Source organism: Diceros bicornis, chromosome 9 (genome assembly GCF_020826845.1).
Source record: "Diceros bicornis minor isolate mBicDic1 chromosome 9, mDicBic1.mat.cur, whole genome shotgun sequence".
Taxonomy (NCBI): Eukaryota; Metazoa; Chordata; class Mammalia; order Perissodactyla; family Rhinocerotidae; genus Diceros; species Diceros bicornis.
Genome location: NC_080748.1, coordinates 18,657,478 through 18,683,849, shown reverse-complemented (window position 1 = coordinate 18,683,849; position 26,372 = coordinate 18,657,478). Strand labels below are relative to the sequence as shown.

Sequence of the window (26,372 nt, the reverse complement as noted above, 5' to 3'; positions counted from 1 at the left end):
CGGCCCGGGGTTCGCTGGTTCGGATCCCGGGTGCGCACCGATGGACTGCTTGGCAAGCCATGCTGTGGCGGCGTCCCATATAAAGTGGAGGAATATGGGCACGGATGTTAGCCCAGGGCCAGTCTTCCTTAGCAGCAACAACAAAAAAAAAAGAGGATTGGCAGATGTTAGCACAGGGCTGATCTCCTCACAAAAAAAAAGAAGTGTAGATAGGCATTGAACCCACTCATAATGAAAACTCAGGTATTTATTAAGAAGAGTGAACTTTTCCCATTTCCAATGTGTATCATTTAATTACAGTGATAAAATATGTAATATTCTTAGGCCCGTGCCGGTCATCATTTGACTCACTCTTATTTCTTCTTTTGTTATTTCTGAGATCTTAAAATGAGGCTTAGCTGGTAATGACAGTTGTGACTGTGGCAATGAGATTGGGCACGATGGAGTAGAGCATTCCTCTGTCACAGGAGGTCACAGGCCCTGGGGCAGTCCAGCCCTGCTTCAGTTGGGAGTTCTTAAAGAAATTGCTAGTACAAAATGTGATGTGCCAAATGAATGCTTCCTTATTTAAATTTATTAGAATATGTAAACAAAGAAAAACTATGGAGGGAGAGCAGATCATTCTTCCGCATCTAAAGAATCATCATGAGTCCTGTTCAACAGTTGGTCCTTAAATATTTAAATAATCCATAGTTTAGGCTCTGTGTGTGTTTTTTAGAACTTGAATGATACAAGAGCAATTGAACTCAGCAATGTTCATATTGTCTTCTTTCAGAAATGTGAAAAGTATTTTTTTCTGTCCTTTTAAGGGAAAACAGTGTGTTGACAAGCACTTATTCACCTGTGAGAGGGATCAGATTCCTGGCTAATAAGTGCTTGAATGTGTACTCTGTTCCTGCCTCGGGGGGCTCCTTGGATGAAGCTGTGAGAGGTGAGCTCTGCCTGACGCCCTGTGCGGTTGTAGTACGCTTGGGCCTGCGTGGATGTCCTGCACACCCCCTGGGCTCCTACGCATTCCCTGCCATACCAGGAAGAGGAGCAGAGCTGGAAGATTATACCACGAGTCCTTCTGGTATTATCTACTTGAAGTACACGAGCTAGCCACGGGCGTTTAAATAGTGTTATCCCAGAAATTGGGCTCAAAATTGACCATCATTACCAAAAAGCTCATCTTTTTTTTATTGAGGTATAATTGACATATAACATATTAATTTCAGGTGTACAACATAATGATTTGTTGTTTGTGTACATTGTGAAATGATCACCACTGTAAGTCTACTTAACATCTTTCACCAAAGTTACAAATTTTTTGTCTTGTGATGAGAACTTTTAAGATCTACTTTCTTAGCAACTTTCAAATATGCAATACAGTATTATTAACTACAGTCACCATGCTGTACATTACATCCCCCTGACTTATTTATTTTATAACTAGAAGTTTGTACCTTTGGACCACCTTCACCCATTTAGCGCACCCCCTAGCTCCTGCCTCTAGAAACCACCAATCTGTTCTCTGTATCTAAGACTTTTTTTTTTTTTACATTCAACATATAAGTGAGATCATATGCTATTTGTCTTTTTCTGTCTAACTTATTTCACTTAGCATGATGCCCTAAAGGTTCATCCATGTTGTCGCAAATGGCAAGATTTCCTTCTTTTTTATGGCTGAATAATATTCCTCTGTGTGTGTGCATGTGTGTGTTTGTATACACATTGCATTTTCTTTATCCATTCATCGCTTGATGGACACTAAAGTTGTTTCCATATCTTGGCTATCGTAAATAATGCTGCAGTGAACATGGGGTTGCATATATCTTTTCAAGTTAGCGTTTTTGTTTTCTTCAGATAAATGCCCAGAAGTGGAATTGCTGGATCATGTGGTAGTTCTACCTTTAATTTTTTGAGGAACCGCCGTACTGTTTTCCGTAGTAGCTGTGCCAATTTACATTCCCACCAATACTGCGCAAGGGTTCCCTTTTCTCCACATACTCACCAACGCTTGTTACTTCTGGTCTTTTTTTTTTATTGAGGTCATGATAGTTTATAACTGTGAAATTTCAGTTGTACACTATTATTTGTCAGTCACCATATATATGTACCCCTTTACCCCTTATGCCCACCCCCCAACCCGCTTCCTCCCTGGTAACCACTAATCTGTTCTTTTTGTCCATGTGTTTGTTTATTTTCCACATATGAGTGAAATCATGTGGTGTTTGTCTTTTCTGTCTGGTTTATTTTGCTTAGTCATACCGTCAAGTTCCATCCATGTTGTTGTGAATGGGACGATTTTGTCTTTTTTTATGGCTGCATAGTGTTCCATTGTATATATCTATACCACAACTTTATCCATTCATCAGTTGATGGGCACTTGGGTTGCTTCCACATCTTGGCTATTGTGAATAATGCTGCGATGAACATAGGGGTGCATAAGTCTCTTTGAATTGTTTATTTCAAGCTCTTTGGATAAATATCCAGTAGTGGGATAGCTGGGAGGTATGGTATTTCTATTTTTAATTTTTTGAAAAATCTCCATACTGTTTTCCGTGGGGTTGCACCAGTTTGCATACCCACCAGCAGTAGATGAGGGTTCCCTTTTCTCCACATCGTCTCCAACATTTGTTACTTTTTGTCTTGGTGATTATAGCCATTCTAACAGATGTAAGGTGATATCTGCTTGTAGTTTTGATTTGCATTTCCCTAATGATTAGTGATGTTGAACATCTTTTCATGTGCCTGTTGGCCATCTGTGTGTCTTCTTTGGAAAAGTGTCTGTTCATATCCTCTGCCCATTTTTTGATTGGGTTGTTTGTTTTTTTCTGTTGTTGAGTTGTATAAGTTCTTCATATATTTTGGAGATAAACCCCTTGTTGGATATATGATTTGCAAATATTTTCTCCCAGTTGGTAGGTTTTTTCATTTTGTTCATGGTTTCCTTTACCTTGCAGAAGCTCTTTAGTCTGGTGTAGTCCCATTTGTTTAGTTTTTCTTTTGTTTCCCATGCCTGAGCAGACATGGTATTAGAAAAGATGCCTATAAGACCGATGTCAAAGAGTGTACTGTCAACATTTTCTTCTAGAAGTTTTATGGTTTCACGTCTTACCTTCAAGTCTTTAATCCATTTTGAGTTAATTTTTGTGTATGATGAAAGATAATAGTCTACTTTCATTCTTTTGCATGTGGCTGTCCAGTTTTTCCAGCACTATTTATTGAAGAGACTTCTTTCTTCCTTTCTCAATTGTATGTTCTTGGCTCCTTTGTTGAAGATTAGCTGTCTGTAGATGTGTGGTTTTAATTCTGGGCTTTCAGTTGTGTTCCATTGATCTGTGTGTCTGTTTTTGTACCAGTACCATGCTGTTTTGGTTACTATAGCTTTGTAGTATATGTTGATACCTCCAGCTTTGTTCTTTTTTTTCAGAATTGCTTTAGCCATTCGCAGTCTTTTGTTGCCCCATATGAATTTTAGGACTCTTTGTTCTATTTCCATGAAGAATGTCGTTGGGACTCTGTTTGGGGTAACACTGAATCTGTAGATTGGTTTAGGTAATATGGACATTTTTAACTGTGTTTGTTCTTCCAATCCATGTGCATGGGGTATCTTTCCATTTCTTTATGTCATCATTGATTTCTTTCAATAATGTCTTACAGTTTCACTATATAGGTCTTTCACCTCTTTGGTTAAATTTATTCCTAGATATTTTATTCTTTTTGTTGTGATTATAAATGGGATTGTATTCCTGAGTTCTCTTTCTGTTAGTTTGTTATTAGAGTTTAGAAATGAAACTGATTTTTGTAAGTTGATTTTGTACCCTGCAACTTTGCTGTAGTTGTTGATTATTGCTAATAGTTTTTTGATGGATTCTTTAGGGTTTTCTATATAGAATCATGTCATCTACAAACAAGAATTTCGCTTCTTCCTTACCAATTTGAATACTTTTTATTTCTTTTTTTGCCTAATTGCTCTGGCCCAAACCTCCAGTACTATGTTGAATAAGAGTGGTGAGAGTGGGCCTTGTCTTGTTCCTGCTCTCAGAGGGCTGGCTTTCAGTTTTTCCCCATTGAGTATGATGTTGGCTGTGGGTTTGTATATATGGCCTTTATTATGTTGAGGTACTTTCCTTCTATACCCATTATATTGAGAGTTTTTATCATAAATGGATGTTGGATCTTATCAGATGTTTTCTTTGCATCTATTGAGATGATCATGTGATATTTATTCTTCATTTTGTTAATGTGGTGTATCACATTGATTGATTTGCGGATGTTGAACCATCCTGCGTCCCTGGTATAAATCCCACTTGATCATGGTGTATTATCGTTTTAATGCATTGCTGTATTCGGTTTGCCAATATTTTGTTGAGGACTTTTGCATCTATGTTCTTCAACAATACTGGCCTGTATTTTCCCTCTTTGTGTTGTCCTTGTCTGGCTTTGGGATCGGGGTGACGTTGGCCTTGTAAAATGTGTTAGGAAGTGTTCTGTCTTCTTCAATTTTTTGGAATAGTTTGAGAAGGATAGGTATTAAATCTTCTTTGAATGTTTGGTAGAATTCTCCAGAGAAGCCATCTGGTCCTAGACTTTTATTTTTTGGAATGTTTTTGATTACTGTTTCAATCTCTTTACTTGTGATTGGTCTATTCACATTCTCTATTTCTTCTTGATTCAGTTTTGGGAGGTTGTATGAGTCTAAGAATTTATCCACTTCTTCCATGTTATCCAATTTGTTGGCATAGTATTCTCTCATAATCCTTTGTATTTCTGTGGTATCTGTTGTAATTTCTCCTCTTTCATTTCTAATTTTATTTATTTGATCCTTCTCTCTTTTTTCATAGTGAGTCTGGCTGAGGATTTGTCAATTTTGTCTTCTCAAAGAACCAGCTCTTAGTTTCATTGATCCTTTCTACTGTTTTTTTTGTTTGTTTGTTTCTATTTCATTTATTTATCCTCTAATTTTTATTATTTCCCTCCTTCTGCTGACTTTGGGCTTTGTTTGTTCTTCTTTTTCTAGTTGTGTTAGGTATAGTTTAAGATTACTTATTTGAGGTTCTTCTTGTTTGTTAAGGTGGGCCTGTATTGCTATGAATTTCCTTCCTAGGACTGCTTTTGCTGCATCCCATGTGAGTTGGTATGGTGTATTTTCATTTTCATTTGTCTCCAGATATATTCTGATTTTTCCTTTAATTTCTTCAATGATCCATTGGTTGTTCAGTAGCATGTTGTTTATTTTCCACATATTTGTGACTTTCCCAGCTTTTTTCTTGTAGATGATTTCCAGTTTCATAGCATTATGGTCGGAATAGTTGCTTGATATGATTTCAATCTTCTTAAATTTATTGAAGCTTGCCTTCTTTCTCAACATATGGTCTATCTTTGAGAATGTTCCATGTGCACTTGAGAAGAATGTGTATTCTGCTGTTTTTGGATGGAGTGTTCTATATATATATCTGTTAAGTCCATCTGGACTTATAGTTAATTTCACTATTTCCTTGTTGACTTTCTGTCTGGATGATCTATCCGTTGATATAAGTAGGTTGTTGAGGTCCCCTACTGTTATTGTGTTGCTCTTAATTTCTCCGTTTAGGTCTGTTAATAATAGTTGCTTTATGTACTTTGGTGCTCCTGTGTTAGGTGCATATATATTTATAAGTGTTATGTCCTCTTGGTGGAGTATCCCGTTTATCATTATATACTGCCCCTCTTTGTCTCTAATTGTCTTTTTTTGTCTTGAAGTCTACTTTGTCTGATAGAAGTATGCGGCAACACCTGCTTTCTTTTGTTTGCCACTAGCTTGGAGTATCGTCTTCCATCCCTTCACTCTGAGCCTATGTTTGTCTTTAGAGCTGAGATGTTTTTCCTGGAGGGACCATATTGTTGGGTCTTGTTTTTTAATCCATCGAGCCACTCTGTGCCTTTTGATTGGAGAATTCAGTCCATTTACATTTAGAGTGATTATTGATATATGAGGGCTTACTACTGCCATTTTATCACTTGTTTTCTGGTTGTTCTGTATTTCTCTTGTTTCTCGTCCTATGTATTTTTGACTGCCAATTCAGTTTGATGATTCTCTATGATGGTTTTCTCAGTTTTATCTTTATTTATCATTTGTGTCTCTGTTCTGATTTTTCATTTAGTGGTTACCATGAGGTTTGTATAAAAGATCTCACAGATGAGATAGTCGGTTTTCTGATATCCTCTTATTTCCTTAGTCTAAGCAGGTTCTATCCCTTTCTTCTTCTCCAACTAAGTTATTGTTGTCACAAGTTATTGTGTTTTGTGTTGTGAGTTTGTGATTAAAATGAAGTGATTATAGTTATTTTTGATGTTTTCCTTCTCTTTATCTTTATTATAATTGTTTGCTAACCTGTTCTGATAGAGAACTGCAATTTTCTGATTTTCTCTGTCTGTATATCTCCTTGCCCAAGGCTTTGTAAACATTTTCTTTTGTTTTTCAGGTATGAGGGCTTTCTTGATTATTTCTTGTAGGGGGGTTTTGTGGCAATGGACTCCTTCAGCTTTTGTTTATCTGGGAAAGTTTTTATTTCTCTATTGTATCTGAAGGATAGTGTTGCTGGATAGAGTATTCTTGGCTAAAAGTTTTTGTCTTTCACAATTTTGAATATATCGTTCTACTCTCTCCTAGCTTCTAAGGTTTCTGCTGATAATCCATTGAAAGACTGATAGGGGTTACTAGGTAGGCTATTTTCTTCTGCCATGCTACCGCTAATATTTTTTCTTTGTCATTGGCTTTTGCCAATTTTACTAATATATGCCTTGGAGAAGGTCTTTTTACACTGATGTAATTAGTAGTTCTGTTAGCTTCATTTACATGTAATTCCAGCTCCTTCCTCAGGTTTGGGAACTTCTCAGCTATTATTTCTTTGAACAAGCTCTCTGCTGGTTTCTCCCACTCTTCTCCCTCTGGGATACCTATAATCCTTATGTTGCATTTCCTAATTGAGTCAGATATTTCTCAAAGAATTTCTTCATTTCTTTTTAGTCTTAGTTCTCTCTCTTCCTCCATCTGAAGCATTTCTATATTTCTGTCCTCTGAATTACTAATTCTGTCCTCCGTAATATCAGCTCTGTTTTTTAAAGACTCCAGATTTTTCTGTAGCTTTCATTGTGTTTTTCATCTCCAACATTTCTGATTGGTTTTTTTTTGTATAGTTTCAATCTCTTTTGTGAAGAATTCCCTCTGTTCATTAATTTTATTCCTGATTTCATTTAACTGTCTTTCTGAGTTTTCTTGTAACTCATTGAGTGTCTTTATGTTAACTATTTTGAATCTCTGTCATTTAGATTGTAAATTTCTGTGACTTCAGGATTGATTTCTGGGTACTTGTCATTTTCCTCCTGGTCTGGAGTGTTAATATACTTTTTCACATTATTTGGTGGGGTGGACTATTGCCATCGTATAGTGGTATTATCTGGTTGCAGATTGCACCTGCTGCCACTTGAGGGGGGCAGGAGCTGTATTTTCTGAGCCCGCCACAACACCTGGCTGTTATGCCTGTCTGTTGGAAACTGTGCCGACAGAGCCCGTCTGTGTGTGCTCACTGGCTGCTGCTGCTTTACACACATAGGCACAGGCACTCTGGCAAGGATCCCCTGCTCAGGCTAAGTGGCTGATCTGGTGCATTGGATGAGGAGGGGGATGCGCAATCCTGTGCACTTCCACTCTGTACTCACTGTCTGCCTGCTGGGGCTGTTCGGCTTGGTAGAGATGCCCCCGATTGCTTAGCCACCTCGGTGTGGAGCATTTCCATGGGTTGGGAGGCAACTCCAAGAACGAAAGTGTTCCCACGGAGGGCTGCCTTTCCCCGCTTCTCTGAGAGTTGTGTGCTGGCCACCCTGCCATGTCCCGCGTCCTAGATTGCTGCCATTTGGGAGGGAGAGGAGATCTGCTTACCTCCTTCCACTGCCTCCTCAGGGGAGTTCAGCACCCCCACCTTCAGATGTATGGCTGCGTGGATCTCTCAGACGTCTGTTGTGTTGTGTGAATGTCCTGTGTTGGTTTATGAATGTCCTTTTCATTGTATCTTAGTGGGGAGAGACTAAGGGAAGAGCTCACTCCACCATGATGCTATGTCACTCTCTTTATTTCTTGTCTTTTTGATACTAGCCATTCTAACAGGTGTGATGTGATATCTCATTGTGGTTTTGATTTGCATTTCCCTGATTAGTGATGTTGAGCATCTTTTCATGTATCTGTTGGCCATCTGGATGTCTTCTTTGGACAAATGTCTGTTCAGATCCTCTGCCCATTTTTTAATCAGATTGTTTGGTTTTTTGCTCTTGAGTTGTATGAGTTCTTTGTATATTTTGTATATTAATCCCTTATCAGATATATGATTTGCAAATATTTCCCCTCATTCCATAGGTTTCTTTTTCATTTTTTGGTGGTTTCCTTTGCTATATAGAAGCTTTTTAGTTTGATGTGGTCCCACTTGTTTATTTTTGCTTTTGTTACCTTTGCTTTTAGTGTCAAATCCAAAAAATCATTGCTAAGACGAATGTCAAGGAGCTTATACCTTGTTTTCTTCTAGGAGTTTCATGGTTTCAGGTCTTACCTTCAAGTCTTTAATACATTTTGAGTTGATTTATGTGTGTGGTATAAGACAGTGGTCCAGTTTCATTCTTTTGCATGTGGCTTCCAGTAGAAAGCTCATCTTACTGATAGATGATAAGCACACTAGTGACTTTATTATATGAATAGAATCTAAAGGGAAGGGCAGTATTCATATTAATTGAGTACTAACTATGTACTCATTTAACATATTAACTTATTTACCTCCTTCATATCTTTGCTTAAATGTCACCTTCTCAGTGAGTGTTTCTCAACCATCCGATTAAAACTGCACACTCCTTCCCAGCATCACATAATGCATGGGACTCCTTATCCACTTGCTCTGCTGTATTTTTCTTCACAGCACTTATCACCTTCTAATACTCTTTACTTGCATATTTTTTTATTGCCTGTCTTCTCCCACTAGAATATCAACTCTATGAAGACTGGGAATTTACTTTGCCTGTTTTGTTCATTGCTGTATTTTTAGTACCTAGAGCAATGACCAGCATGCAGTAGATGCTCAAGAGACATTTATTATATGAATATTCATTGTGAAACAAATATTTACGCACTGTGAGGCATTTTTGTTATGTGTGTTATAAAGTCAAGGCATGCCCATGTACTTGTAGAAATAAGAAAATGGAAAAAAGCAGAACCAGAGTAAAAGAACACAGCTACTAGTTTGTGACTTTCAGTATTCCCAAAGGTTACTCTTCATTGAGAGACCAGTAGAATATTGAGCTCCTAACCTGCGTATTAGATGCTGGATGGCAGGACACCTGACCCATCTCCTCAGTGCCTGAGTCTGAGGTCACCCTTCTGCTGACTTCCTTGAAGGGTTTCCACTCTCTTGCTTCAGCACCTCCCCAATGCTGGGAATGTCCTTGCCCACACTCTACGTAGTTAACTCTCAGTTCATCCTTAGTTCTCAGCTTAAACGTCCCTGCCTCAAAGATGGGGACACAAGGGCGAACAAGTTGCAGTTCTTGTTCTTACGGAGCTCACAAATTTGTAGCAGAGAGGGTCACAAAAGCAAAATATGATTCCTATAGTATTTTGAGTGCTGTCATAGAGGTACCATGCATATTATGGGGATATAGTGGAAGCCACGGGGACAGATGAGATTACTGGGGATGGTGTCTAAAGTCAAAGAGAAAGGGGCCAAAAATAGAATATACCCCTCCTTGTTCATATAACCAAATCAGCCCCAGAGTGTTTTATTAGTCAATTTAAACTTTTCTCCTGACTTAGAGGAAAGGGGAAGAGAATAGAAAAGAAGTAGCCATGAGCCATGGTTAATCTACTTAAAGTAGTTGGGGCTGAATGTCACACTGAATGATTAAATCAGCCCAGATTAAATCAGATAGAGGTCAGGCCACAGGCATATGCCTGTCAATGTTACTTCTTGTACATACATTACTTACTTCTGCACTCTGTTGATATCCTGCAGAAACTCTGAAACACTCTTTCCATGGTCATGAGCTCAGGCCTTTCTGTGCCCAGCATCTCATAGTATCGCATCACCTAAAGCAAACACTTGGGAAGACAGATGTAGGGCATGTTCATACTGGAGGAGACCTTGAAAGTCATTGAGTCAAAACCCGAAGTTTAATTTTATTTATGTACATTTTCCATCTAAAAAACAATATTAGTCCTTTACTAACCCAGCTAAGATAATAACTGTGTTCTTTTTTTATGTGTTTCCTACAAGTTTTTTTCCATGTATATTTTTCTACAGTGGTAATCATATTGGGCACACAATTTTGTCTCCTGCTTTTTTTACTTAACATCATGTCATATATACTTTTTTTTTACTTAACATCGTGTCATATATACTTTTTTTATTATGCAGCCCTCATCACCATTTTAATGGTTTTAGTAGTTTATCAAATGATTTATAGAATAATTTTCTGAGCCATCCTCCAGCTGCTAGATTTAGTGTTTCCAGTTTTGTGAGGAGAGTGATTTTATATATAATATGATAGGAAATATTTCCCCATATATAGATTTTTCTATATTTTGGACTTTTCCTTGAGCTGGATACCTGGAAGTCTGTGATGAATGAGTTCGAGAACATGAGCACATGTATAGCTTGTATTGTATCTTGCCAAATTGCTTTTGAAAGAGGATTGGAACAGATGACATCAGTTAAGTCTTTAGAATTTCACTTTCACCACCCAGGCCCGTCAATCGAAGGCTGGAGAAGTTGAATGACCACCTGAGGTCACCAGGTTTCTGTGCCAGAGTCTGGCCTATAACGCAGAAGGGCTGATTCGTTCAGCATTTGGACTTCGTTAGGTTGCCTTTACTTGTCCTTTTCCATAAATCTCTGTACGTATTTGTTGAAAAGATTTTTCACAAATATTCCAGATAAATTTGTGTTTAAAGCAGATGTGAAATTACATTATTTTACTTTCTTTATTATTAAAGTCCAGAAGAAAATAAATAGGTATTCACAGTGTTGAAATTACATTAACATTCATTATATATTTTAAAAAAATTTTTCTGCCCTCTAGTTATTGTACAGAATATAGATATATAATGATATGACCCACTTCATTGATAGAAAATCAACCAAACTTTATTCATGGCTGAATGGAGTTCTTCTTTGCAACATTCTTTCTTGCTTCATAGGGATGGTCACAGTTTTGATGATGATGAAAGCCACACACACACACACACACACACACACACACACACTCATACACTCATACACTCATTCACACACTCACCCAAAGGCACAGAAATCTGATGCTCCACTAAAATCTCTGTCTTTTAATGACACATGAACACTAATTTATAGTGTGTGTGTTGCACTGAATGTCACTACTCAAAAGTACACTTCGTTTTTCCGTCGGCATTTGAGTGTAGCAGTAGTATAAGTTTGTAACATGAGGACATGAAATAGAGGACGATTTATTTCAAATAGAGTAGTTCAGAGTGAAGATTTGTGTATACTGATGGATATTTGGTTTCTCCTTATTAAAGGTCAGTCCAGCTCCACTTCAGAGAATGCTGTGGGTGATATGTATAAAGCTCGAATTCCCAGCACAGCTCTCTCTCTCAATTCCTTCCATGCTGTCAGATACTATTCTAAAGTCATCCCTTCCTATGACGCAGCTGCTGTAACAAATCAGAACATTTCAGTTCATTTTCCGTCAGCTGTGCCCAAAGTCTCAACGTTTCTTCCTCAGCACTGCAATTCTGTGTTGGGCCAGAGCTGCACAACACATCCCAACTGTCTGGTAAGTCTTCTGGGGTCCTGGATCAGATTGGACACTCATTCCAGCCAGCAGGGCCCCTGACTTGCATGTTGTTGTTAGTAGTCTGGTCAGAGATCTCTCAGACTGGGACCAGGTGCAGTTAACCCAGGCTCTCGCTGCCCAAGCTGCAGGACTGGTATCGAGATATCCAGAATCAGTGAATCTGGATGTGGCTCTGCTGGTGTGACCTTAAGTGACCAGATGGAACCTGGTTTCCTCTAGAGCCCCTCCCTTCTTCCTCTCTGCTCCTGAGATGCCGCATTCCATTTTAGCAGCCTCACCCTCGACCGCCCATAACTGGCTGCTGCTTTACCTCTTAGGCTGGCAGCAGTTGCTCACGTATATGAAAACCTGTTCTTCCAACACCAACCAGGCTGATTTCAGATCCCAGGTGTCCTCATATGACATGTTTACTGAGCACCCACTATGTTCTAGCGTTGTGCTAACTAAGAGTGAGGTGGGTAAAGATAGACCTGCCCTTGTGAAGCTTTAGTGTCACAGAGAAAAGCAGACTTAGAAGCAGGCAATTGTGATACGTGTTGGGGCACGTAGGAGGAGTGCCCTAGTGTGTACAATATAATCTAGATTTGGGAGAGGTTAGGGACTGCTTACCCCTGGAAGAAGTACTGTGTGAGCCCAGATTTGAAGAGTAAGATTTAGCCCAGTAGAGTGGTTACAAATTGGGAGTGAGGAAGGAAAGAGCATTCTAGGCAGATGGATCAGCATATGTAAACAGCGGTATCCTCAGTTTTTGGAAAAACTGTCCAGTTGTAGAAGACCCAAACCAGACTGGCCTGCTTAAAATGGACTTCTGATAACCTTAATATAGTTGCTAATACTGTTGCATATTGTTAATAGCTAACACGTTTTGAGCACTCGCTAAGTTATGTGTCAAATACTCTGTGCTTAATGTGGATGATCTAATGAATCTCTGAAACAATCCTTTGAGGTAGGTACTATTATTATTTCCATATGAAATCTATAAAATGGGACTAATAGTGACCTTCCCAAAAAAGTTTGAGAAAAATATTCTAAAGAGAATTACAAAGAAATTTTAAAATATGAAGTATCTACAGATGTAATACTGTTGCTAATGATCATCAGTATATCAACAGGAAAACCAGGGTAAATGAAGAAAGATTGCAATGTTATTTTTTTTATTGTTGACCTATACATACTGTCTGTAGTTTCTATTGGAGAATTGTAAGAAAGTAATTACTTTTACTAACAATCAGTAATACATATTTTAAAACCTGTAGATTTATTCACCTAGAGATTTCACATGGTTTTACAAATAATTTCATATACATAGAAAAATATATTTGTGACATTATGAGTAAGAACAGGACAGGATTCAATTAATGTGGGTGTTTTTTCCCCTTTGCAGCAACAGTTTTGGGCATATTAATAGCACATGTTTGAAATTCACACTCTAGACCACCTATTGGGCGAAGTTTGGCAATACAGGAAGAATGGAACAAAGAATGACCTTGAAAGCTATGCTCAGAGACCTAATATCAAAAGAGGTTGCATTGTATGCCTTCTGATGAATGTGCTAAAAGCTTTTGCAGGTAGAAAAACAAGCAGCAAAAATGCCAGCCACACACTTTCACTTACCTCCCTGCATTCTTAGATCTCCCTCTACGAGAGAGCTACAAGAACAAATGGCCTAGGTGACCTAGACTCTTCGTTTCCTGAAAAAGTATTCCACAGTTTATGAAAAAAAGCACACTATAAAGAAGATCCATGTAGACTTGATAAAGTAATAAGATTGGGGAGGGGTATTGATACTCCAGTGTCGCTGAGCACAGATATTGCAACTTGATTCTTATTTTTAGTATCACTGTGAATTCCTGTCACTTATTTCTAGGTGGTATCTTTCTAGAGTTGACATTTTAGAGAGCTTCTTTCATTATTCACCATCCAAACTAAGACATCTTAGTTTAAGAGAGGTGTTGACCTCCTCACTTGACTACTAATGAATAAATTAATGTATTTGTTTTGCGTTTCATAATCCCTTGAGTGAAATGATAGCTAATAGGTAAATTTTTCTTTCTAGATCTTTAGATACAGACTAGCAGATCTTTCTTTGTTTTTCATCTCCCCCTCTCTATGGGTATAAGAAAAGACTATTGAAAATAAGGGGAGAAAAATGTTTGTTTTATATTTCACTGAAATGTTCTTATGCATAATATAAGTTTTATTGTTAAAGAAAATATTCAGTTTTGACCTGAAAATGATAATCCATTTTTGTTTTGTTTAATAAAATACGTGTTCCCTCTTTTAGTAGTACTATGTGGGGAATTTAATTTTACTAGATTTTTGAGTTTAAAAATTACTTTAGGCATAGCCTAATTTTCATGTCCAACTGTACAACTTTGCTTTGAGGATGCCATGATGATGGAACCTGTAGATGTTTGACAAACTTTATCTTTATAAAGGAACTTGAAGTTTCCGACTAAGATTCTATGCTTATTATTACAAATGTGTGCTTGGCTCTTTATACTCTTGCCTTTAGGAGTAGTTTGTTTGACATTGTAGGAGAACCTGTTTGAGATTTTTTGGACATTGAGATGACTGGTGTGTAGTTGTGGGGAATTCAAAGGTGGGAGCAGACCCAGGAATTTTGAGTAGGTATAACTAAGAAGAGTGAAACCGAAGAAGGTCAGGTATGGTTTCACACACTCCAGTTTATCTAGATGACAATGGAAACTGCTTGTGTAATGGGGGGTGCTTTCCCATGTTTATTAATCTTTCATGTTTTATAAAATTAAAGTTTTTTAAAAGCAGAATGCGCTTTTGCAAAATAATGAACATTAGAAAAGATATGCCATTTCTGTGAATACTTGGCACTGACATATCATAACAAAATCTTGAAACCAAAACCTGAATCTCCTGGCAATTTTCTCCCCAACTATCGAGGATGCCGTTGGTTTTCCCCTTTCCTTCTGCCTGTCTCCCTGTTACATGGAATGAGGAAGGAGGAAGCAGGAAGCCCACGGATCACAGTCCTTCGTTAATCAGGTATCAAGAGCTGGTTTTGTCACCATGGAAACATGACACTCCTATGGAAGACAGAGAAGCCTCTTATCTCTGTATTTTTCAAGGTTGTTTTTACATCCCGGAATAATGCTCTTTCTGAAAACAAAATAAGAGGATGATATACACACACACGATTACATTACATAGTATGTTGTATGCTGTTGAATTTTACTCATCAGACTCTAAATGTTCTTCTTTTTCGCTCAAAGCAAAGATTTCTAGAAGCTAGGTAGGCTTGAGCACTCCTGGGAGAAACTTCAGAGAAATAGACTGCTAAAATGCACAGATAAACTTGTTCTGAAAGGTGGTCTGCTAAACTGTATATCCCAAGAAATCTTGGCCAACAGATATTCCTTTCCACTTATTTCTTCCCCAGATGTCTTAAGGCGCTACATGAGGGTGTTGGGAGTGATGTATTTTCTAAAACACTGAATTCCTTCTCCTTTCATCCTGTCCTAGAATATTTTCTTGTGTTCTTTAAAATAATAGCCAAATTTTAAGAAGTTCTGTGGTTTGGGACTTGTGAGACTTCATGCCATTTTTGAATCCCCAATGTTAGGTCTCAACATTGCTAGCACTGTGAAAACTCCTTACAGGTTATTGTCCCCATAGACCTAAAGTTGATCTCAGTTTTGAACTAGAAACTATTGGAAAGGAGGAAGTCATTCCCATAACCATGTGTATATTAGGGTAGGTGCACAGAAACAAGAGAATAAACACTGATTCCTTTTCTCTCCTGCTTTGAACTAATAGCTGGTTCTCTCATGTTGTAGTGTTCTAATACTCCTGAATCTCTTGTTTATAAAGTATTAAGGAAGGGGTGAAAAACCCATAAGATTCACTTCCCTGTGGGTAATTACTTGTTTAATATTTTTAGATTTTATTTACTATAATCAAGAAGAAGGCCACTGTGGTTTAAGCATTGATTTTTATCTCCTAATGGAGCACTATAATTGAACTGCCCTTTTATGACATTTAACTGGTAAAATAATGATTTTAAATATCTTGCTAAAGGAGACATTTCAGACTTGGTTTGTTTTCGGTATAATGAGAAATTCAACTCTTTTGTAGAGTTAGTGAGTCAGGACCTGGACGAAAATGCTTCTAAGCCTGTAGTAGAGTCAAGGGCAGGGGAGAGAGGTGAGATATCAGTTTTTTTTTTTTCTTTACGAGCAAAAAATAGAGTTTGGAAAAATTTGAATATTAACGTATTGTCTTGGCATAAAAAGACTTTTTAAAGGTTTGATCCTAATCTTATGCAACTAAGAAACTACTGCAGGATTTACTCCAAGCTCAAAACACTCCCTGGCCTTCTTGAGTCATGTGAGAACTGTCTATGGGGCAAGGAATTCCTTTCTTGACCATCATTGCCCTCACCCTGTGAAGCAAGAGCTGAGTTTCAATATAAATATTATTGCTGGCCACAAGACTTCCCAGCTCCTTTTTAAAAACCTAGCCACAGAATTTGACTGGCAGAGAATGTGTTTATACTTAGTATCACTATCAATTCTCCCTAAAATGGAAAACCTACAACAAAGGATGCAATAAAATGCTGCTCTCTGGGGCGAGGCGGGATTGTGTCAGCCTAAGGGGCAGTTACAGGGAGATCATATTATGGGATTTGCACTTACAACCTTGGCTTGGGTCCAGTCAAGGCTGGGAAAAGTACTCCCAGTTCCCCACCCCCGCAGCAAATGATGTAAATTCCCTCTACAAGGAGGCACATCCTCTGGCCTGGTTTGGTGGAGGGTAACGTGAAGGTGTTTGTATAAATGGTTTGCTTGTTGAAACCCAAAATAGTTTTTGAAATGGAGGTGCCTAACCAGGTTAACTTCATTAGAGAAAATGAATTCAAACATTAAATCTCAGCTACTAGAATTGGCTTTGTGTCATTTGGGTATTTCCTTCAAATGCTAATGAAAACTCAAGAATACTAATCAGATCCCATTGGCAAAGCCAAGCCAGACACAGCAGGCTTCTGGCTGAAAATTATTTTTCACCCTCTACACGTGGATGTTCTGCTGCCTCTTAAACAGAGGCAAGCAAAGCCATTGGTGATTGTGTTCCTCCAGTGGCCGGTACTGGACTTGCACAGCATAGCCCTAATCTTGCTTGCTCTTTTACATTTCCCTGGCCATTACCTCTTCCTCCTCAATGCCTGATGCTCTTGCTCGCTGTTCAGCTCTGGGCACTGATCACCTTACACATGGGCCCCTAAGCTACCCAAAGAGGCAGCTTAGTGTCTTGGAAAGAGCCTGCGGTTAGCAGTCGGAATGGTGTGAGCATAGTCTAGTTCCACCTCTTAGTAGCTGCATATATTTGGGTAAATTATTTATCTGCTTGCACTTGTTTCCTCTTCTGTAAAATGGAGGTAACAATATTCATTTACTTATTCAGGTTCTGAGGATTGAAGATAATGTTTATAAAGTTCCCGGCATGCAGTAGATCCTCCCCCAAAGGTAGCTGCTGTTATCATGCCTCCTTCCCTTCCTGCAGCTTCTCTGCTCACCACCGCACAGGAGGAAAAAGAAGCATGGTTCTCAATGTCATTTCATGTCACTCTTCCCAGCTTTGTAGCATCTAACCAGAGTGTTTGGGTTTCTGTGAGCTGCTGGGATTCTTTAACCCCTAGTGGTGAGTGGTAAAGTCCTGCACACAGTGTCTCCCCTCCCTTGTGACTATCCGCCCAGCAGAGCAGAGCACATATTTGACACCATCTTCCCCACTCTCTGCCACTCCCCATGCCTCCCACCAGAGTCAGGCTGAAGCATTTTTGTAGCAGGGAGGAAATAGCAGTTTGTGTGGATTCTTTACACGACTCGTGGGTTGCTAAAGAGCCCACTCCTGAGTTGGTAATCTTCAGGTCCAGGGTTTCTCTTCGCCCCAGCCTTAGGGCCTCGTTTTTATGAGAGGCAGCATGGTAGATCTGAACCCCAGCTCCATTGCTTCTGGTCTTAACTCAGGGGTCCCAAGCAATCAGTTTCTCTGAGCCTCATTTTTCTCATCTGTAGAGCTAATACCTACCTTGCAAGTTTGTTCTGAGGATTCGAGAAAATGCATGCAACGTGTCGTTAAAGATATCACCTTTCCCGTAGTAGGGGATCAATAAATAAAATGTATTGCTCGTTATACTTGCTTACTCCTTTTTGCACAAGCTTTGCTCTGTCTCTTTGCTGAGAGCATGCACTGTTCAGTTTCCCCTATAAGTTCCACTTTCCTGCCTCTTTTACTCAGACCCATAGACACCATCAACAAACAACATCAATCATTGGTATTTTTTTTATCTTTTGAAAGATATTTTAATTTGTGTTATAAAAGTAATATGGGTTTATAACATTTAAACAAAATTGTATAAAACAGTAAAAAAATCGCTCTCTTCTGAAATTCCACTGTATGGAGGTAACCACTCTTAAATTGGATTTTCTTTTAAGCATATAAAAACATAAATTTTGCAAATATAGAGACATTTAAATTTCTTACAAAATTGGAATCCTATTCTGCACTCATTTTTTTTTCCCCACTTAACTCCTTTATGGACATTTTCCATACCAGTATATCAAAACTTCACCATTTTTTTTGTGTGTGTGAGGAAGATCGCCCTGAGCTAACATCCACCAATCCTCCTCTTTTTTGCTGAGGAAGACTGGCCCTGGGCTAACATCCATGCCCATCTTCCTCCACTTTATCGGGGACGCTCCCACAGCATGACCTGACAAACAGTGCATCAGTGCGAGCCCAGGATCCGGGCTGGCGAACCCCAGGCCGCCGCAGCGGAGCGCGCGCACTTAACCGCTTGAGCCACCAGGCCAGCCCCGAAACTTCACCCTTTTTAATAGCTGACATTGTGTTCTGTTTTAAGAATATCTCAAAATATATTTAACTAATTCCCCAATGACAGACATTTAGGGTTTTTTTTTTTTTCATTTTTACAAAAAATATCACAATAAATGTCATAATTGTATCTTTGCATAGTTATGAAAATATATCTGCATGATATATTCAGCCAACAAATATTGAGTACCCTTTATGTAACAGACATTGTTCTAGCAAACTCCGTAATTTCAAGGAGCTTAGGTTCTAAGGAGGATGCATAAAATAAATAGACATAAAATGCCGTGTCAGCTAGTCATGAGCTGTGATGAATGCCTTGAAATAAGGAACAAAGCAGGAGCAGGGTCCAGCTGGGATGCTGTTTTAGAGAGGGAGATCAGAGGAGATTCTTTGAAAAGTTGGCATTTGGAAGAAACTTGACTAATATGAGAGAGCAAGCCATTCGGTGATCTGGGAAGAGAGCATTCCAGGTATAAAGGCTCTGGGGTGGGAATGGGCTTGGTGTACTCGAGGGGCAGCAAGCAGTCCAGTGAGGCTGGAGTGGAGGGAGGGAGGAGAGAATAGGGAGCAATACAACGTAGATCCTCAAAGGCCAGTGTTAGGACATTGGTTTCTCACAGATGGGAGCCAGTATAAGATAGAGCAGAGGAGGCACGTGATCTGATGCATGTTTTGCAAGGACCAGTCTAAGTGCTGGGCACAACGTGGACCATAGGGAACAAGAGCAGAAGTAGAGGGATCGGTTAGAAAGCTCTTCTGTACGAGGCGACTGAATGATGGTGCTTTGATTATGGGTGGTGAATAGTAGTTATTGAAAATAATGGTTTTGGTGGCCTGGTAAGGATACAAGCCTGATTGGAGGGGTCCGAGAGAGAGAGAGAGAGAGAGAGAGAGAGAGAGAGAGAGAGAGAGAGAGAGAGAGAGAGAGAGAGAGAGAGAGATGAATGAGAGAAGACGCAGAGACAGCAAGAATCGACAGCTTTTATTGGAGTTTTGCTACGAAGGGGAGTTGAGAAATGGGGCAGTTGCTGGGGGCATGTTGGTTTTTAAGACAGGAGCAATTTCGGCATGTTTGTACGCTGATGGAAATTGTCTCATAAAGAAGGAAAGATTTATAATGCGAAGAGAGAAAGGGTAATTGCTGGAGCAACGTTCTTGAGTAGGCCAGAGGGTGGCGGAGACCAGAGCAGATGCAGCCCATCACTGGTAATTGGAGGGAAGGCAGCATACGTGGGCTCAGATGCAGGAGAGATGACAGATGTGATGGTGGGGGTCGTGAAAGGTTGGGGAAGAGAGGAGAATGTTTGAAATCGTTTTGTAGGAGAGTGGGAGAGTGAATAAACTATGGCAATGTAAGGTTGCTGTGCAGCACGAGAACTCACTTGAAGTATGTGGTCATGAATCTAAAGTGAGACCAGTCAGAACATGTTTGTGTGTTTTTCTCCAGGCAGATTTAGCTGCCTGGATGCTGGTGTTGAACAGACAGAGATTTAATTGGGGTTTCACTGAGCACTTTTGACAGAGAAGACAGGGGCTAGGGAGTTGAGGGAATGTGCAAGAGAGTCAGGATAATGAAGAACCAGGGAATCTTGGCTAGATAAGGAGGGCAGGGAGGACTCCATAAAGGGGATCAGTGGATGGAGGTCTTGGTCTTGTGTGGTTAAAAAATCGTTGGCATCAAAGCACTAAATAGAGGATCAGATGTAAGGATAAGGTAGGGTAAGATCATATGGTCAGAGAGTGCAGGGCTCAGAATTGTGAGGATGGAGTGGGTGCTGTTGTTGGTATAACCTTGGGAGCATTCTTTCTCATTTGTGGAAAAGTGAAGTGTGATCATACAAGGTTATGGAGAGAACACACACCCCATAACTACAGCAAGACCTCCTTTATCCAGCACTGTCAGCAATTGAGATTCCCATTCCTACGAACATTCCAGGAAACAAATACTTAAAGCATATATTTTATTTGATGATTTTGATACAATTCTTTCTCATGGCTAGTTAACTAAGTAGCTTCAATCATATTACTAAGAGAGATATACTTGAAGAGAATACGTGCATAGAGAAAGAGCACAAGAGAGTGAGGGAGAATGTGTGAGCACTTTAAGGAAGAATATACCGTTAGCCAATATTTTCAGAGATCACCCGTTTCCAGGGAGTTATATGATATAAAATCTTCATATGGTAATAAACTTCTATTTTTATAACAAATGTTGGAATTATTTGCTGATCACTCATTTATTTCCAGTCAATAGCAATAAGTAGGAAATTAATGTATTAAAGACACAGAAACACAGTAAAAGACTCAGATTAATGTAACCCCAGAGACAGAGTTCAGAACTGTCGAGTAAGTGCCAAGTACTCAATGTGCTGAGAAGGAAGGATAAGTCCTTAGATTGATAGAGTGTGACTGGATCCAGATGAGCCCTCCTCTTGAGTTGAATGGTAAGTACTTTTAAAACTAGGGAGGATAAAGTTAGCATTTCAAGTATGTTAAGGGAAAGCAGATTATTCCAGAAACAGTGATGGGACCACTGCTAGCTATTTGGAAGAAAAAATAGAAGCATTAAAGCTGCATTCCTACCTCACTCAGCAAAATTAATTCCTGATTTTTAAAGATGTACGAATTAAAACCAAAAAAATCATTAATGAAAACAGATGTATATTTTTATAAACTTGAAGTGATGACTTCTTTTAAAGAATGACAATGAAACCCAGATGCATATGGTTAAACACACACACACACACCATATTTTCAATTAATAATTCTGGCAAATGGCTTGTTTCCCTAAAACAAAGAGATCTTTTAAATCAGTAAGGAAAAGACAAGCAACCAGAAAGAAAAGTGGGCAAAGGTCATGAATAGCATTTTATAAATAAACACAGAGAAAATATGTATATGAAAAGATGTTTGCAATACTCATTGTTAAAGCAATGAGCTATTTTTCACCTCGTAGATTTAGCAAAGATTATAAACTTTAACACAGTATTGGCAAGGGAGTGTGTAAAAACTGTCATGTATGTGGATAGGAGTTTAAATTTGCATCACCTCTTTGACAATATCCATCAAGGTTTTAAATGTACATACCTTTAATTCACAATTCCATATCTAGGAATTTATTATAACTTCAAGATTTCCTCCTCCTCCAGAGGTGATGTAAGGGCCATAAAGAGAGCCATTGTCTTTTCTTCCTCCTATCACAACACAATCTGCCCCACCCCTATAAATTGAAACCAATCCCCAAAGAGGCTATAATTAGGAATGATTGCCCAACTTCCCCTAAAAGGCTGAAGGGGGACTAGTCCCATCACTGTTTCCTTGCCTGTTTAATTCAGTCACTACCAAAAGTCTAAGCTTCTCATGTCACTCTCCCACCATTAGCTCTTGACATCTCCTATTGGGACCCAATCTCCCACCCTACCCTGAACCCAGACTCGTCTTCTGGAATTCAGTCGTCATCAGCAAAATCCTTTGTATCCTGCTTCTTTCTAGGCCCACCCCTCCACTCCCATCCTGGCTCTCATCCCTTCTTGACCACTCAAGGACGTTCCTCTAGCGGTTGTCCCCTCTCCCTCTTAAATACTGGATAGTCCTTTACACAGAATAGATCCCAGAGCACAATAAACATGCTTCAATACTTCTTATTTCGAAAAAACAAAACCAAAAAATCTTCTTTTGACTCCACCTCACTTTCTTCCAGTTACTGCTCCATTTCTCTGCTCCCCTTGAGAGTAAAACTGCTTGAAAGTATTGTTTTATGCTTGACTTCTTCACTTCCTCACCTCCCATTCCCTCTCTGGTGAGTGTTTTACTGAAGTATAATTAACCTACGAGAAGGTGCACAAATCGTTGGTGTACAACTCAATGAATTATCATAAAGTCAACACACCATGTACCAACCCAGGTCAAAAAATAGAACACTGGCCACACCCCAGAAATCTTGTTCCCCCTTACTACACTCCCGCCTCCCGCAAAATAACTTACTATCATTACTTTTTTTTTTTTGAGGAAGAACAGCCCTGAGCTAACATCCCATGACAATCCTCTTTTTTTGCTGACGAAGATTGGCGGTGCCCATCTTCCTCTACTTTATATGGAACGCCACCACAGCGTGGGTTGACAAGTGTTGCGTCGCTGGGTGCCCGGGATCCAAACCCATGACCCCCAGGGCCGCAGAAGCAGAACACGCACACTTAACGGCTACGCCCCGGGGCTGGCCCCCCTACTATCATTACTTTTAACACAACACATTATTTTGCCTATTTTTGAAAAATTGTTTTGGAATAATACCATATGTATTTCTTTGTGTGTGTTTTCTTTTGCCCAACATTATGTTTGTGAGAATCATTCAAGTTGGGGTGCATAGCAGGAGCTTGATCACATAGGGCTTAAGGATTTATTCATTTTTTTCTGGGTGAAATGAAGCCCTTGGAAGGTTTTAACAGAGGAGTGACATGATATGATTTTTGCACTAAAGGCCTCACTTGGCTGCTCCTTGAGAATAGGCTGTGGGCTGGAGGGTGAGGATGAATGTGAAAGCAGAGAGACTGGTTAGGAAGCTATTGCACCAATCCAATCACACTCTTAAATTTTCTGGCTTTAAAAAGAAAAGGCATTTTAGGTCAGTCCCTCAGTGGAGCTAAACAAAGCAATAATAAACCAAACTCAGTGTTGGACCTGCAATAATTAGGCCAGCTATCACAATTTAGGCCTAGAAAATAATTAACGCCTTTACAACAAAAATAGCCTTTGGAAGTAACTGTAATTTTTAAAATTAAAAAGGGATAATTTATGGCTGAAAATAAACAGAAGCTTCAGTATTTTGAAGCTTTGCATCTTAAAAGTAATACTTCAAACACAGAAAACATTCTCAGGGCCAGAAAACCACACTAATTTCAGCTCCAAGCGGGAAGGACAGGATGTTAATGACTCATCACAAGCTGATTGATAAGCACTGTTAAATCTGCAGATCGCCTGGAGCTACGTGTTGGAGATACAGGAACGCCCCATCCAGTTGTAAGGTTTTGCATTACTATTTACATTTATCCTGCTTATTCTTAGCGCTTGTGGCATCACAAATTGGTAATAAGTGTTTTCAGATGACTCAATTGAAACCAAGGATTACATGTGGTTGAATTTTCATCTATGACTGCACATTTTTTCTTGGTCCTGAGAGTTCTCAGCTTTTGAAATGGAAGTTTTAACATTTTACTCAGATCCAAATATTTGGTTCTTCGTTAGTTTTCGCAGCACCCGGGCAGGAAATGGGGCTGAAACTTGGTGGGTTTTAAATCTAGGAACATGACAGACCCCTATCTCATGCCATGTGTAAAAATCAACTCAAAATAGATTAAAGACTTGAATGTAAGACCTGAAACCATAAAACACCTAGAAGAAAACATTGGCAGAAACCGCCTTAACATTGGTCTTGGTGATGAATTTTTGGATTTGACACCTAAGCCAAAGGCAACAAAAGCAAAAATAAACAAGTGGGACTACATCAAACTGAAAAGCTTCTGCACAGCGAAAGAAACCATCAACAAAATGAAAAGGCAACCTGTGGAATGGGAGAAAATATTTTCAAACCACATATCTGATAAGGGGTGAAGATCCAAAATATATGAGGAACTCATACACTCAATAGCAGAAAAACCAAATAACCCAATTAAAAAATGGGCAAAGGATCTGAATAGACATTTGTCCGAAGAAGTCATACAAATGGCCAACAGCTACATGAAAATGTTGTCACCATCACTAATCACTAGAGAAATGCCCATCAAAACCACAATGAGATACCACCTCACACCTGTTAGGATGTCTGTTATCAAAAAGACAAGAGAGGGCCGGCCCGTTAGTGCAAGTGGTTAAGTGTGCGCGCTCCGCTGCAGCGGCCCAGGGTTCGCTGGTTCTGATCCCGGGCGCACACTGACGCACTGCTTGGCAAGCCATGCTGTGGCGGCGTCCCATATAAAGTGGAGGAAGATGGGCATGGATGTTAGCCCAGGGCCAGTCTTCCTCAGCAAAAAAAGAGGAGGATTGGCAGATGTTAGCTCAGGGCCGATCTTCCCCACAAAAAACAAAAAGAACAAATGCTGGCGGGAGGATGTAGAGAAAAGGGAATCCTTGTGCACTGTTGGTGGGAATGTAATCTGGTGCAGCCACTATGGAAAGCAGTTTAGAGTTTCCTCAAAAAATTAGAACTACCTTATGATGCAGCAATCCCACTTCTGGGTATATATCCAAAGGAAATGAAACCATTATCTGAAGAGATATCTGGGCTCCCATGTTCATCACAGCATTATTCACAATAGACAAGGTATGGAGACAACCTAAGTGTCTGTGGACAGATGATACGAAACTGTGGGATAGCTGTACAATGAAATATTATTCAGTCTTAAAAAAGAAGGAAATCCTGCCATTTGCAACAACGTGGATGAACTTGGAGGGCATTATGCTAAGTGAAATAAGCCAGACAGAGAAAGAAAAATACTGCATGGTATCACTTACATGTGGAATCTAAAAAAAAAAAAGAGTCAAGCTCAGAGTAACAGTAGAACAGTGGTTGCCAAGGGCTAAGGGGTGGAGGAAATGGGGACAGTTTGGTCAAAGGGTACAAATGTTCAGTTGTAAGTTGAATAAGTTCTGAGTATCTAATGTATAACATAGTGACTATAGTTAATAACACCCTATTATATAATTGAAATTTGCTAATAGAGAAAAACTTAAATGTTCTCACGTCCCCCTAAAAAAAGGTAAATACATGAAAATAAATAAAATAAATCTAGGAACATGACAAATAATACAGACTACTACTCTATCCAGTTCAGTAATTTCTCTAGGACAGTAGCGCCGATGAATATTTTTGTGGGGAAGCTCCCTTTTGGAGCAAAATTCTTTCAAAAGGGTTTATACTTTTTGTCTCCAGTTTCTCTCTCTAATTCTTTCTTAAACCCACTTCTACAGACTTTTGTTTCCCCATATGGTCTTGTTAAGTTAACCAAATTCCTGCTGTTTCTGTCCCTACATCAGCCGCTCAGAATGTTTATCTTTTCTACCAACCTTCTGAAGATAATTCCTTTCCCTGTATCTTCTGACCAAAAAAAGAGATTCGAATGAGAGTTTGAAGCCAGTTTGGACATGAAGCCAATAGTGCAAGAGCTTTGGAGTCAGACAAACCTAGATTGAAGTCCAGTCTCCATCATTTACCAATGGGTGACTTACCTTCTACACCTTGGTTTCCTCATCTATGAAAATGAGGAGTTAATAGAACCTGCCTCTCAAGGTTGTGGGAAAATTCAGTGAGAGATGGGCCTGGCATAGTAACCATTCACTATGTGTTAGCTGCTATTATTATTATTGTTGATGATGATGTTATTATTCCCATCGGAGGCCATGGGGACAAATGAGTTTTGTGCCAATAGATTCCTCCCCACAAATCCTCCTGGGTAAGCAGCTGCCTCTGCTTCTTTCTCAGGCTGCTGCCTGCTCCAGACACCAATCAATAACTTGGATGATAGCTGCTGCTCCTGTGTGTGAGATGCTGCAGGGGAGGGAGGTTATCGCTGAAGGTGATAACTCTGAGAGGGGGGTGATCACTGAAAAGCTAACGCCAAGTCTACAAAGCCAGCACCCCACGGATGTAGGAAATACTAGCGTTAAATTGGCCATTG

At 39.4% G+C, this 26,372-nt stretch overlaps 1 protein-coding gene across 2 annotated transcripts in view; it reads left to right on the top strand.

The window, feature by feature from the left end:
• Window positions 1–14,651, top strand: part of SOHLH2 (spermatogenesis and oogenesis specific basic helix-loop-helix 2) — a 75,776-nt gene extending 61,125 nt beyond the window's left edge. The window contains exons 9-11 of one of the 2 annotated variants that reach the window (XM_058548012.1): window positions 810–931; window positions 11,555–11,811; window positions 13,217–14,651. In XM_058548012.1, coding sequence (XP_058403995.1) covers window positions 810–931; window positions 11,555–11,811; window positions 13,217–13,237 — 400 coding nt within the window. In that variant the 3' untranslated portion in view covers window positions 13,238–14,651. The remainder of the gene's footprint in view (window positions 1–809; window positions 932–11,554; window positions 11,812–13,216) is intronic. The other variant, XM_058548011.1, reaches the window with a different exon arrangement.
• The last annotated feature ends 11,721 nt before the right edge of the window (window positions 14,652–26,372 follow it).